At 31.1% G+C, this 13,434-nt stretch overlaps 1 protein-coding gene across 1 annotated transcript in view; it reads left to right on the forward strand.

Annotated features, from left to right (window-relative positions):
* Nucleotides 1–13,434, forward strand: part of LOC149421695 (troponin C, isoallergen Bla g 6.0101-like) — a 29,781-nt gene that overhangs the window by 15,719 nt on the left and 628 nt on the right. Inside the window, exons 2-5 of the mRNA XM_089635021.1 lie at nt 11,135–11,162; nt 11,389–11,532; nt 12,798–12,917; nt 13,294–13,425. Of these exons, the coding sequence (XP_089491147.1) occupies nt 11,135–11,162; nt 11,389–11,532; nt 12,798–12,917; nt 13,294–13,425 (424 nt within the window). The remainder of the gene's footprint in view (nt 1–11,134; nt 11,163–11,388; nt 11,533–12,797; nt 12,918–13,293; nt 13,426–13,434) is intronic.

The following is a 13,434-nucleotide window of genomic DNA, read 5'->3' on the forward strand; positions in this document are numbered from 1 at the left end:
AAGGTTCATATGATTTTTTTCATCGCTTTTAATAACTTTATATTACTTTGTTAAAAGTGTGTTGAATTGTCACAATTGTCAACAGCAAAGAATATAGAATAAGCTACTTTTTTTATTATTAATGCGTTATGAAATATACAAATTAATAATACTTCCCTAATCGCACACTTATTTTTTTTAATACAAAAAAGTTAATGTATTCTTAAAAAAAACTTTTATATATGTTCGCATCATTGATGTATTATATCTAGATAAGACACGAAGCGAAAAAATAGGTTTTACTATTTTAGCTTCAATTGACCTCCAACGCTCTTACTAAAACTACCGAATCTGGTCTACGCTCACCGCTTATCGCGTTTTAAGAGGAAGCTACAAGCTAAAAAAGTGTAGATTCTTGGTATACCTTATATTGTAGGTAATAGGCATTAAAATCGCTTTACAAACGGAGTCTAGAAACGTTCGATTTCAAGCAAAAATCTGGTTTTTATTTGTTTTGAAAATAATTTTATAAGAAAGCAAAAAAGTCAATCAAGTGAAACTGTCACAGATAATCTTAGCTATAATACTGTATTGTTTTAAAGTTTTTTTCTTTTATGCGTTCATACATTTCTAATGAAAAAAATTTTTTTTTAGTAGTTTGCATTTATATTTTTTATTTAGTAATTTTTTTTTATTTGTATTCTACTCAAGCGAAGCGATAGGAAAACCTTTAATTTATCTAAATCATATTTTTTGGTATTCATAATTTACACCAATTCGCTATAAAGATTAATCAAAATAGTGATTTGGCATTAAACTTCGCCTTAATTGTGGACACGTTTCAAAGAGATATTAGTATGCAAAAGCGCCTCTCATTGTATAGCTCTATGGTTTGCATACATTTGTGCGCACATTTATACAATTTACTATTTATACAAGAACGTATTGTAGAGGAGATTTGAGGAAGGTGATATAATATGTGTGTACCTGCATACTCATGTTACCTACATATGCATTCTGTCTATTCGTTGGACATAATACGTACTAAGACCGAGTTTCTATTAATTGCATTTGGCATCGCATCCAATATCTAAACGGCTATAAAATGTACTGTGTATTCAATCGTCATGTTATAATGCAAAACAAATTTGTATCTGTAAATAAACATGCAATTATTGTTTGATACACAGTGCGAGAAATGGACACGCTTTTAATAATTAATATTTTAGAAGCAATCAAATTAAGCTTATAATTTCAAAACACACGAAAGCGAAAATATTTCAAAATTGTTTTCTTGAATTCTACGATTGATTTAAATGAAGACTGAATAAATAAAACTTATTAATGTCGGTTATCGGTGCATGCATGCGCGATGTGGAATATTTCTACGTATTCCTGTGTAGTGTTTAAAATTAATCAAGTATTAAATCAAATTTTAGATAAATGATAAAGTAGGTAACAAAATTTTGCAAAGTCTGTATTTGAAATCTTTGTTGCTTACATTTTAGACAGATCTGAATTTGAATAATGATTTTAAAGATGTTCAATCGAATGGAAAATATCTGATCGATTTTTCACAATAAATAAATAAATAACTTAACATCAAGTCGTTTCTCCGTAGTGATAACGTCTCAGACCTACTCTCCAACAATTTTTCTGGATCTTGACATAATTTGACTCAATTTTACTTACCTGATTGTTATATGAGAGCGATCCCACTTTTTCGGCCATTAATATTCAAGAAATATATTTATTATTCTCCTTTGTGAAAAATTTGGGTAAAACTTTACCCAAAAAAAAAAACTTTTTCTTAAATCTCAAACAATCTCTAATTAATTTTAATCTATTATATTTTGCAGAAAATACACTTCAGCACTATAAAATATACCTTAATATACAAATATACCTTAAAATAAATAAACTTGAACTTGGGTAAGCTATAATCTTAAATCTCAAACCATCTCTAAATAATTTTAATCTATTATATTATGCAGAAAATACACTTCAGCACTAAAAAATATACAAATATACCTTAAAATAAATAAACTTTAACTTGGGTAAGCTATAATCTTAATTCTCAAAAAATCTCTAAATAATTTTAATCTATTATATTATGCAGAAAATATACTTCAGCACCATAAAAAATACCTTAATATATAAATATACCTTAAAATAAATAAACTTGAACTTGGGTAAGCTATAATCTTAAATCTCAAACAATCCTTAAATAATTTTAATCCATTATATTATGCATAAAATACACTTCAGCACTATAAAATACCAGACTGGTAAGAAAAATTCACATCAGTGTCAAGTCAATTAATCACGATATTTAATAAAAATAACTGTTGATAGCAAACGACTATAACCCTTATTATTGTTTGTAAAAATAACAGTTGTGCATTTTATTCTACCGGGTTTATTCATATGTTTTTTTAAAATAATACAAAATATTAACAGTGTGTTACAAAGAAAACAATCAAAATAGTTTACATCACCATTAAGAGACAAGGCTCCCGTGAGGGAATTTATTCCTCAGGTGTTTTTGTGTACTTTACGGCACAAACTCTATTAGTACTGTTAAACTTTGCCCACCATCAGATGGGTCGGTGAGAAATTGACATAAACCAAATGCTGCAGAAACATACGCAGAAAATAAAGTTCACTATAGTAAGGTAACGGTCAAAAGCGCAATTCAGTTGGAACTTTTTTGCGCATTGCAGCATTCGGTTTATGTCCATTTCTTACCGACCCGTGGGGTGACGAGTTTTTTGTGAAATCAGATATGAGCGCATCAGCAGAATGCTGCCTGCTCATTAAAAATAATTATTACTAAAACAATAATAATATGCTGCGATGGACGTTGTATTACGGTTAGATTTACGATTAAAACAGTGTTAGGAAAGAGGCAACACGAAGCTTTGTATTTTCATCTAAAACTTAACCTTACAATTATTTTGAAGTGTTTAGTATTTAAGATTTTTCATAATAGGTGATTTTTTATATTCATTATTTTTTAATGAAACGAAAACAAAGCGAAGTAAACTTTATAATATGTTTGTGTAATTAAATATATTTTTTAGTTTTGTGTAAGTGGTATATCCACAGTTTACAATAAAAGGGAATCGTTAAGCAACAAAACAGTCGTAAAAAGTTTATTTCTTTAAAAATATTTTTGAAATCAGATTTTTAATACATTGAATTGCGCGCATCCGTTTGTAATAATTGTATTTTGAAACCTGAAAGAATCTTTCATTCGCTTTCAAAAACATAATTTAATTTTTGTAAACATTCTAAAAAAACGAATCTATTTGAAAATTAATTTAATCCAGGAATATTTATAATTAAATTCAAAGCTCCAAATAATAAAAACATGTAAGTAGGTACCTGTTGTAAACGCATAAGTACATAAGAAAATATCACGACGATTTTTAAACCGTTACAAATATAATTTAAAATAAATAAACTTGAACAAAAATCACCATCATTGATTGTTAATCAATTAAAATTCCCGATGGTCGTTTATGCAAAGTGTTCACATTGGTTAAAACGCATATAAATTGAACGTTCGACACTGTTTGTTTGTATGGGACTGTGGAAAAAAGAAAAATACTAGGATTCAAATAACTTATAAAACGATTGTTTTTTTGGGATGGATAATATGTATAAAACTTCTTCAAATAGTCGCTATTGGCCAACCTGACTTAAAACCTCAAACAGCTTGCTATCATGCTAATTAAAAACATGCTTATTTAAAACATGCTAATTAAAAACATGCTTATTTAAAACATGCTAATTCAAAACATGCTAATTTAAAACATGCAAATTTAAAACATGTCGATTTAAAAATTTTATTGAAAAAAGAAAAAATAACATAAACGACCATTTTCTAATCTTCTATAAATAAGATATTTACCTCGGAAAGCCAATTTCAATAACCATCTTTTAAAAATCCCTTTAAGTAATAGTAAAAAAATTAGACTACAAACATTTAATGTTTCGTTTATTTTTAACAATAAAAATTGTCCTTCTTTAAAATATTAACGAATAATAAATCATCAAGGAAGGTAAGATGAAAAATATTTCTCATACCAAACTTATTTGTAATAGCCAGTACCTAGTAATGTGTTATTGGCCTAGGTGACAGAATGTTACCTTACTTTCGGTCGAAGAATTGCCATCTGTCAACTGTGCGTTTTTCATTGTGATGTCTGTATTGCTTACAATATAATAATGTGATGGGTAACTTTTCCATACCTAAACGCCTGTTTTGTGGAATATTTTAATTTCAAACATGAAATATGTTAATATTTGTAAGTTCTGTATTGCTTACAACATATAATGTGATAGGTAACTTTTCCATACCTAAACGCCTGTTTTGAGGAATATTTTAATTTCAAACATGAAATATGTTAATATTTGTAAGTTCTGTATTGTTTACAACATATAATGTGATGGGCAACTTTTCAATACCTAAATGCCTGTTTTGTGGAATATTTTAATTTCAAACATGAAATATGTTAATATTTGTAAAATAGAAATTTGGGCACAACGTTTGTGTGAAACACAGTATGTGCCAATATTAATGTAAAAAATAATCCTTAGTTCCTACTAAGATTAGTTGCACTTGTCAGAATTAGTCAGTCGCTGCAATAAATCGATAAGTGCAATAAAATCGTCACTTGTTTAATATGTTATTCCGCAAAATGTGTATCATATCTAATTTTATTACGAGCCGTATCTCATTGTTTATCCAGCATGTTCAGTCTTGAATAAACCCGTGAAGAAAGTAGTATCAATAATTCTCAAAGAAATGAATGGACAAAGCCAAATATTTTTTGTTTGTTTTATTCTATTTTCGTCAAATAAAACAAATTCTATTTTAGTTTTAAGGCCCCGTAATGAGCGTTCAAAGATGTTTGTATTAAAATGTAAACACGAATGTTAGAGGGACCGCGCTAATATAAAAATACGATAATAATCAAGAGAAAATTGTGAAAATATTTAATACAACACGACTCGTTTGAAATAAAGCAAAAATCTCTCGATAAATACTTTAGTTGCATTTAAAGATGCACTGTGAATGTTTTCATGCCTATAGAACAAAACGGGTTTTCAATAATTTTTGGAGGAATTTTTGGAGAAATTTATGGAGGGAATTTCATATAATTTACGTTTCGGTAGTACAAATCTAAAGATATTATCTTCAAAAATAACACATATTTTTTTTGGAATTTAAAAACTAAAAGAGTTAATGAGTAACTTGTTATAGATCGGTAGAAATTGGGTATGCGGGGCTTAATTGCTTCATTAAGTTATCATCAAGTAATATCATTTTCTCATCTTTTCAATACATTATCATCTTTTCATTACTCAAGGAGGACACTGTGTTTTTACTTATGACTGCGGAATAACAAAATCCAAAATATGCGAACACATCAGCACAGAGTATCCTAGCGAGGTATTCACAAAACACTACTACTTAACTATTTGCGAACAGTTACTGACTATAGTGATTATTATCATTTTATATATATATTATTTATCTTAACTTAAATCATCTGTAAATTGTATGTACGAGAATAGAAATAAATAATCACAAAGAAGATAAAAAGCTAACGGTCGCAACTTGGATTCGAACCCAAATCCCACAATTACCGGGACTGGCGTCTCTACCAATTGAGTTAGATCAACCTAATAACAATCACACCAAAAATATGGCAACTAAAATTCGGGAAACAATTGAAAATAATGTTAGTGATTCAAAACATGACAAAATGTATAACTTTAAAAAATTGATATACCTGTAAAATTAACATCTGAAATAATATTCTGCTAACTTGTTCTGAAAGGTTAAGAAAATTAATTTTCAATTACGCACAGCTTAGGATTCAAAGCCGAAACACATTGTGAATTGCAAATTACAGCTAGACCAATAATAATTATGTCCCCACCTGTGAAAATGCATATTGAATCATTAGAAGCGAGCAGGATTAATTAATAACTTGCAATAAAATTGCAATAAATCTGTTCAAAAATAAGTATAACTGTCTGAATGATCGTTTGGGACATTATTACTGAGTGCATTAAATAAATAATAAAACTAATTTCATTTCAGCATAGTGGTGTGAGGTATGCAATATGTAAATCATGGCAAAGAATAGTAATATATACTCGTACCTGTAAATAATAATTATTTTCTGCCAAAAAATTGTGAAAAAATTAATGTAATGATTTAATTTCCTGGTAATTTTGTAAAGCACCTAAGATAAGATAATAAACGAGATATTCAATATCCACTATACGTGGGTATTAACATAGCTAATTAAATAAAGATTCTAGGAATAATCTACATAGCACAACAACGAAGGCACCCATGGAATGATAAACCAAAATGAATTATGAAATTACTTTATTTAATTACTTTACTATATTATTTACTTTTTTAAATTACTTTTTTTAAATTACTTTATTAATTAATTAACTTTACTTTTCTTTATTCACCCAGAACTCTATTTATTTCAGTTCTGTCAAGTAACTGGCCTATTATGATAAAATAACAAAAATTGAATAGGACTTTCACAGAACCCTAAAATGAACATTGAAATTTGATGAACTATTCAAATTTTATAAAACAACCCATCCTTAGAAAACAATTTTAGAAAGAAACGAAATGTGATGTGCATATAAATTTGTTTTGCGTCTAGTTTAGGTACTCTAAACGGCTCAGACTACGGATCATTCCCTTTTTGGCGATGATAATTTATGCAAAGGGTACAGATTTCTCCACCTATCTAAAATGTTGGTACGGCAGATGATGATAATGGTTACAAATAAATAATGCTACAATTTTACGCACATATTAGCATTTTCACTTTCTACGTCGTGATTCTATTTAAAAATGTTGTATTTTTCCACTTTATTTTTTACTATTTCTCATTTTTTCCTATCAAAACTGTTTTCTACTTATTCTTGCACAACGATTAATTATACCTGAATGGGTCTACCGCTGCCTGCTCAATGTAATGATTTTATTAAAATCAAGTTTTTAGTTCAGTGTACCTAGCAGGCATCATAACACAGTATTTGACTGGAAGAAATAAGAAATTAAAAATGACAATATCGTTTGTTTTTCTTTACATACTGGTTTTAAGGCGATGCACTACGTCGTGTAATATTTTGAATCGAGCCGCTATCAATAACACACCTTACGTAGATGGCGATAAGGCTTAAATTCCCGCTTAACACCATCCACCTGCTTTGATTTAGGCATGAAAAAAACATGGCCAAAAAGTATCATTTATTTTATTTAGTGGATGTTCAGGCACAAATACTTAAATGTTTTTCGATCATTTTATAAATAACTTAATTCGCCACATTATACAATAAAACCATAACTGAAAATGGGTTAGTAAGTAGGAGATTTTGAACTTTAATGCTGTTTTCATTGGCCTTATACATTTTTTTTTCTGGGCTTATAAAAAGACTTATCTAAAAAACACTCGATTATTTCAAAGGCCAGGATGTATTCTAGTCGCAGTATTTAATTAAAGCATCTGAAACATTTCCAGGCGACCAAATTTTCAAACCAAAAACACATGATTTTGCATTACCAGATTTTTTTTAAAATACGAATGAATTTCGAATTTGTTTTCGTGAATGAATGAATTAAAATCTGGGAAGTGGAGATTGACTCACTTCCCGACATCCGATCGAGGTGGAGATTGACTCACTTCCCGACATCCGATCGAGGTGGAGATTGACTCACTTCCCGACATCCGATCGAGGTGGAGATTGACTCACTTCCCGACATCCGATCGAGGTGGAGATCGACTCACTTCCCGACATCCGATCGAGGTGGAGATCGACTCACTTCCCGACATCCGATCGAGGTGAAACTTTTGTCGATGACAATGCATTCTAGCAAATTTTGGTGGAACTCACGCATTCACACGCAGATGTATACGCATTTCTCTGAAATTGAATGAAATTAGAGCATTAGCAAATTGGCTCAGTTGTTAGCGCGGTTGACTCCAGTCCCTGGGGAGGAAGTTTCAATCCTCAGTCAAACCAAAAAATGAAAGAATCTATTAATTTAAAAATTTGCATTATAGTTAAAAACTTGTTTTTTTACTGACTGATTTTTTAAGTGTTTTTTTTATTGTCATCAGCACTCTTTTAATTTCCCAGCAGCATCCCTTCTGGCACAGTGAATAGTGGCCGCGGCCTTGTCATCGATCTTGTCCCACAAAGCACGTAATGGCACCGGCCCAGGGCAGCCATTCGGTACGGAAATATACCTCACCAACAACATACCCAGACAATATTCCCCGCCCACGCAGGCAATCACCATCACAAAGCCGAAGGTAGGTTCATCAGTGCACAGGGGCGCACTCACAGGCGGGCTACCGGGTTACTCGAAAAAGTTCACATCGAAAAGGTGGTACTACTCATTGAATAATGTATTAACAACTGCCTTAGTTATGACATTAGCAACGTTTCTTAAAGATTGTCCTAGACATAACCTGAACTAATCAAAACAATACAAATTTACTGGCTTGGTAATTACTTGAAATTGTCTTAGTAAATGCCTTAAGACTGACAGAGTAGGAATGTAAATGCCTTAGATCTTGCAAAAAAATGGTAAAAGCTCAGTAACGTTAACAAATCGAAATAAAGTTAAAGCAATTTAAAACAAAAACGCACAGAGAAAAAAAGAGTTTTACATTTTATTTTTAAATCTCTTCAAATTATTGATAATTCGGTTAAAAACGGTATAGCAGGCCGATTCCTGATAAACCTGCTTTTATTATATATATGATATCCAGGCCACGACGAGATGTCAAAATATTAAGATTTTTATGAACACTATGTATTCCGAAATTCGTATTTTGCTAAAAGTTTATTAAGAAACCCATCAATTCATTCGTAAAGGGCCTGCAATCCCTTTTTTAACCGGATTACGAATAATGTGAAGAGAACCTAAATAAATAAAAAATATTCAACATTATTAACTGAGCGTTTTAATTTTTAGAAATCATGAAAATGAAATTATACAAGCTTCTCTGCTCTAATCAAATCTACTACCAAAGTTTTTAATATAATTGATTGTAATCAATTTTACAATGTATTTATTACATTTGGTTGAAAACGCTTTATTTGAATGATTATTGATCTACCGGCTTCAGAGAGGACTTCTTCGTCAGGAGAGTATTTAAACTAACAAAATAAATATATACGACTCGGAGTGGGGGATCAACAAAGAGGGAGGGGTAATTAGGGAAATTACCGGGAGAAAAAAGCGATTTTGGTCTCGGACTGGGAGGTCAACAAAGGGGAGGGGTAATTATGGGAATTATCGGGAGAACAAAACGGTTTAGGTCTCGGACTGTGAGGCCAACCAAAGGGGAATTAATTAGAGGAATTACCGGGAGAATGGAGCGGTTTACTGGAAATATGTCTACAATAAGACTAGATTCTACAATGATTATTTAGTGATTTTCTGATTTCAAGTGCTTCTGAGTTCATCAATTTTTTAAAATTTATTATTATTACGCTGGAAAATTTGAACCACTGCGCACTTGTTCAAATTGTATTCCAAAACGGGTAGAGCAATAATTATTATTAAAATAAAGTGGCTTGAAACAAATTTATGTGTTTATATTATAATTATGGCAAGCCGAAATTATACAATGATTACTTGGATTACTTACATATGAAAATTTCTTAAAAAATCATTTGGTGTCATAAAAATGTGTTGTCTCTTCTTCGTTAATTAGGAGATCGGTATCTCAGTATATTGTACCTGGTGTTGTAGCTGCAGCAGCTGGAACCACATCAGATCAGACTTTAATGCACATTTTCGTAAAAATAAATAATAATTAGTGTTTACTAGTTTATTTCAGTCTTGTTATATCCACATTTTTTGATTCACATGTGACAATCTTAAAATACCCCTGTTAGATGTGAAACATCGAGATGAAAGTAAACAAGTCCTTATATTTTTGATAAAAATATTTTTTTTTTTATCATTATAATATATATACAGAAATAGAATACTAATTAAAAAATTCGCCATAATTTAGAATAGATCGATTGCAATTTTTTAAGAGATTAGCAGCAAATATAGCCGACGAGTCATGTTGACAACGACTGAATGAAGTGTTTTTCCGTATAAGAGCGTCGTCCCGTCTTGTCACGCTTGCTACGCAAAAGTCGAGTTTACCCCCCTAAGCGCGCCAAAATATGTTTCACATCAAAATCAGTTTCTAATAATTTGGGCAATTCTTAATCAGTGGTCAGTCCACCCCTGTCAGCTGATCGTCCAATCGTAGTCCTCAGGGTTCCTACCCGCTATAAGACTTGGAGCTATGCACCTCCTGCCACCACACTGGTGATACTTGTCCCCAGAAGCAGCTGTATCCTGGCCGAGATCTTAGAAAGACTACGCCAAGTTGGGGGGAAGATCCAACCAAATATTGTGTTTTTCGTTATCGTGTTGGTCATCATCGTTTACCTGTTTGCGCAGTTCGATTGGTTCTCTTTGTAGTAGAACACAAATAAATCACTAAAAATGGTACGTGTCAGTGAAAGTTTCTGTTTAAAAGTGATAACTTTATTCTTTTCATCAAATAATTGTGTCGCATACTGTTTAACTTGTTTCAACTTTTTAAAGAAATTCGTGTACTTTCAGTTACAAAATCCTATTATTTAAACAGCAGTGTTTTCCATCAAAAGTCAAACCAGATTTTTTTTAAGTGGTGTTGGAAATAATTGTTTAAAGAAATAACATAATTTTTGACGCTTTCAAATATAAAATTAAAAGGCAAAAGAGTTTATAGCTTTGTACGAAAATATCAATACATTTATTGAAAAATCAGAAGATTTACGATAAAAGTATTATGAATACATACACATACATAAATATAGGTATCTAGATAAAGGTTTTATCGATAATGTCGGTAACTTATCATCGTTCCCGAGCATGACGTTTGTACGTTAGCGATCTTCAGTCGTGCTCAGGAACAATGAAAAGTTATCAAAATTATCGAAAAAACCTTGTGCTCGATACTGGAGAAAGTGGGAAAGAGGCATCGGAGTTTGGTCAGAAAAGTATATTATTTAAAATAATTTGTGTCTTATCTTTTATTTACAGGATGAGCTTAACAAGGAACAAATTGCCCGTGAGTTCTCAATCATTCACAAAATAAATTATTTTTATAAAACTAAACTATTTCTCTATTTTACAAGCACAAAAAATCTTTATCTTTGCGATATCACAAATTTAAAAAAAAACACACACATATTCTTGTTGCCCTCAAATAAATTTAGCTACCTGTAAAAAAATATGTAGAAGCTGTGCTCTCTGTCTGTTTTATTATTAACATTAATATCTTCTTATGTCTTTAGTCCTGAAAAACGCCTTCGATGCCTTCGACCAAGAGAAGAAAGGGTGTATCGGCACAGTTATGGTGGGCACCATCCTCGGGATGCTGGGCATCTCTCTCACCGACGAGATGTTAGCTGACATCATCGCTGAAGTTGACAGTGATGGTTCGTGCAAGCAATATATCATCTGAGTCCAAGCTAACCGGAGTAATTATTAACCCAATCGATGATTGCATGTGTTCGAGAATTGATCCATATAAATTCACTGGATTTTCTACCCAGGAAATCCGGCCTTATGAATTTGTGTGGATTCATATACCAACTCTCTCGATCACATCATTTAATAATTACTAAAACACAACGTTTACCGCCGATAACGAATAACACAATATTAACCCCAGGCTAAATATGTATAGTCTAATGTTAAACATAATTTTATACTGCAACGCAACTAATAAAAATTAAGCTTACTAAAAAAAGACACCAGAAATGGTATCGCTCTAATAAAAATAGTAAAATAACCTTTATATATTTTATTTCGTAGAATTACTTCCTTTTCATTTATTTTTAAGACTATGGCTTGCGTGAAGAGAAGGAAAAGATGTACATAGAGCATCTCAAGTCGCATCACGGAGATAACTTACTGAGATAAAATAATGCTAATTTATTAATAATCTCAACAAATTATTCGTAATACCGTTAAAAACGCGATTGCAGGCCTTTAACTAATGAATTGACAGGTTTCAACGTCGTAACACGTGTTCATAAAAATTCTAATATTTATTTGAAATGTTACCAAAATATTAAATTATTATTAAGAAACGGCCTGCAATCCCGTTATAAAAAGATTTTAATAAATCAGCTATACTCATTTTATTCGTGCGGAAGTTGTTACTCACCGGAAATATTTTCCTTTTAACCATTTGACTGAGTGTTGGAAAAATGATATTTAGAAATGCTTGGAAACCATAAAAAAATCATCCCAAAAAAAAGTTTTCTAACTATAAGAGATCTATTTTATTAATACATGTATGTAAATATATATATTTAATTTTTTGTTTGACTGAGGATTGAACCATCCACTTCAAGGACAGGAGTCATCCAATTTGCAGAGAAAAGTATGTGTGTTTTTCGTCGACATCGAGTATATCTGCTGAGTTTCAGCTCGATCGGATGCCGGAAAATGGTTTTATTTCCACTTACAAGATTTCACTTCATTTCATTTATAATTTATGTATTTATTCATTTATTCAGTCAACAAAACAACTCAAACGGATGTATTTATAAAGAAAGAAATATTTAGTGAAAAAACAACATTATAAAGAAGCTACTCAAAGTTATCTTTTGATGCCGATCATCTTCCATACAACGATGTAAATGTAGATTTCTTTTTCGATTCCCGATTTGAAATGCACTATTTTTATCAACAGGTTCCGGAGAATTAGAGTTCGAAGAGTTCGTAACTTTAGCTTCTAGGTTCATGGTAGAAGAGGATGCTGAAGCCATGCAGGCAGAACTGAAGGAAGCTTTCAGATTGTATGATAAGGAAGGTAATTATAGATAGACATTTTATCAATTAAAACAATCTGTAATGTAATCAAGATTAGGTGCATTTAGACTACCTCGCTCTAATTAAAACATCGATGTTTGATATTTGCACGCGGTGCATTGTGTGCCAAAACCAACTTGTCCTACAAACGTTTTGTATGCACAAATCTAAATGCAGTCTTGATTTATGTACGATAGCTGTACAAATATTGATTTCAATGTTGATTCTCTATCTATTTACGAATGATTGAAATTGATTAATAATTCATTCATTAGGTACTAACATAATATACTTACTAGATATCACGTTGTTGCATTATAAGCAGCTTATATTATTATAAAGTTTGTTTTATTTAACACATTAACGTAATTATTCAGGTAACGGCTACATTACAACCGCTGTGCTGAGAGAAATCCTGAAGGAACTCGATGACAAAATTACAGCTGAGGACTTGGACATGATGATTGAAGAAATTGACTCTGACGGATCAGGAACAGTAGATTTTGATGGTAAAATAT

Source organism: Hesperophylax consimilis, chromosome 8 (genome assembly GCF_061612785.1).
Source record: "Hesperophylax consimilis isolate HC1 chromosome 8, BYU_Hcon_1.0, whole genome shotgun sequence".
Taxonomy (NCBI): Eukaryota; Metazoa; Arthropoda; class Insecta; order Trichoptera; family Limnephilidae; genus Hesperophylax; species Hesperophylax consimilis.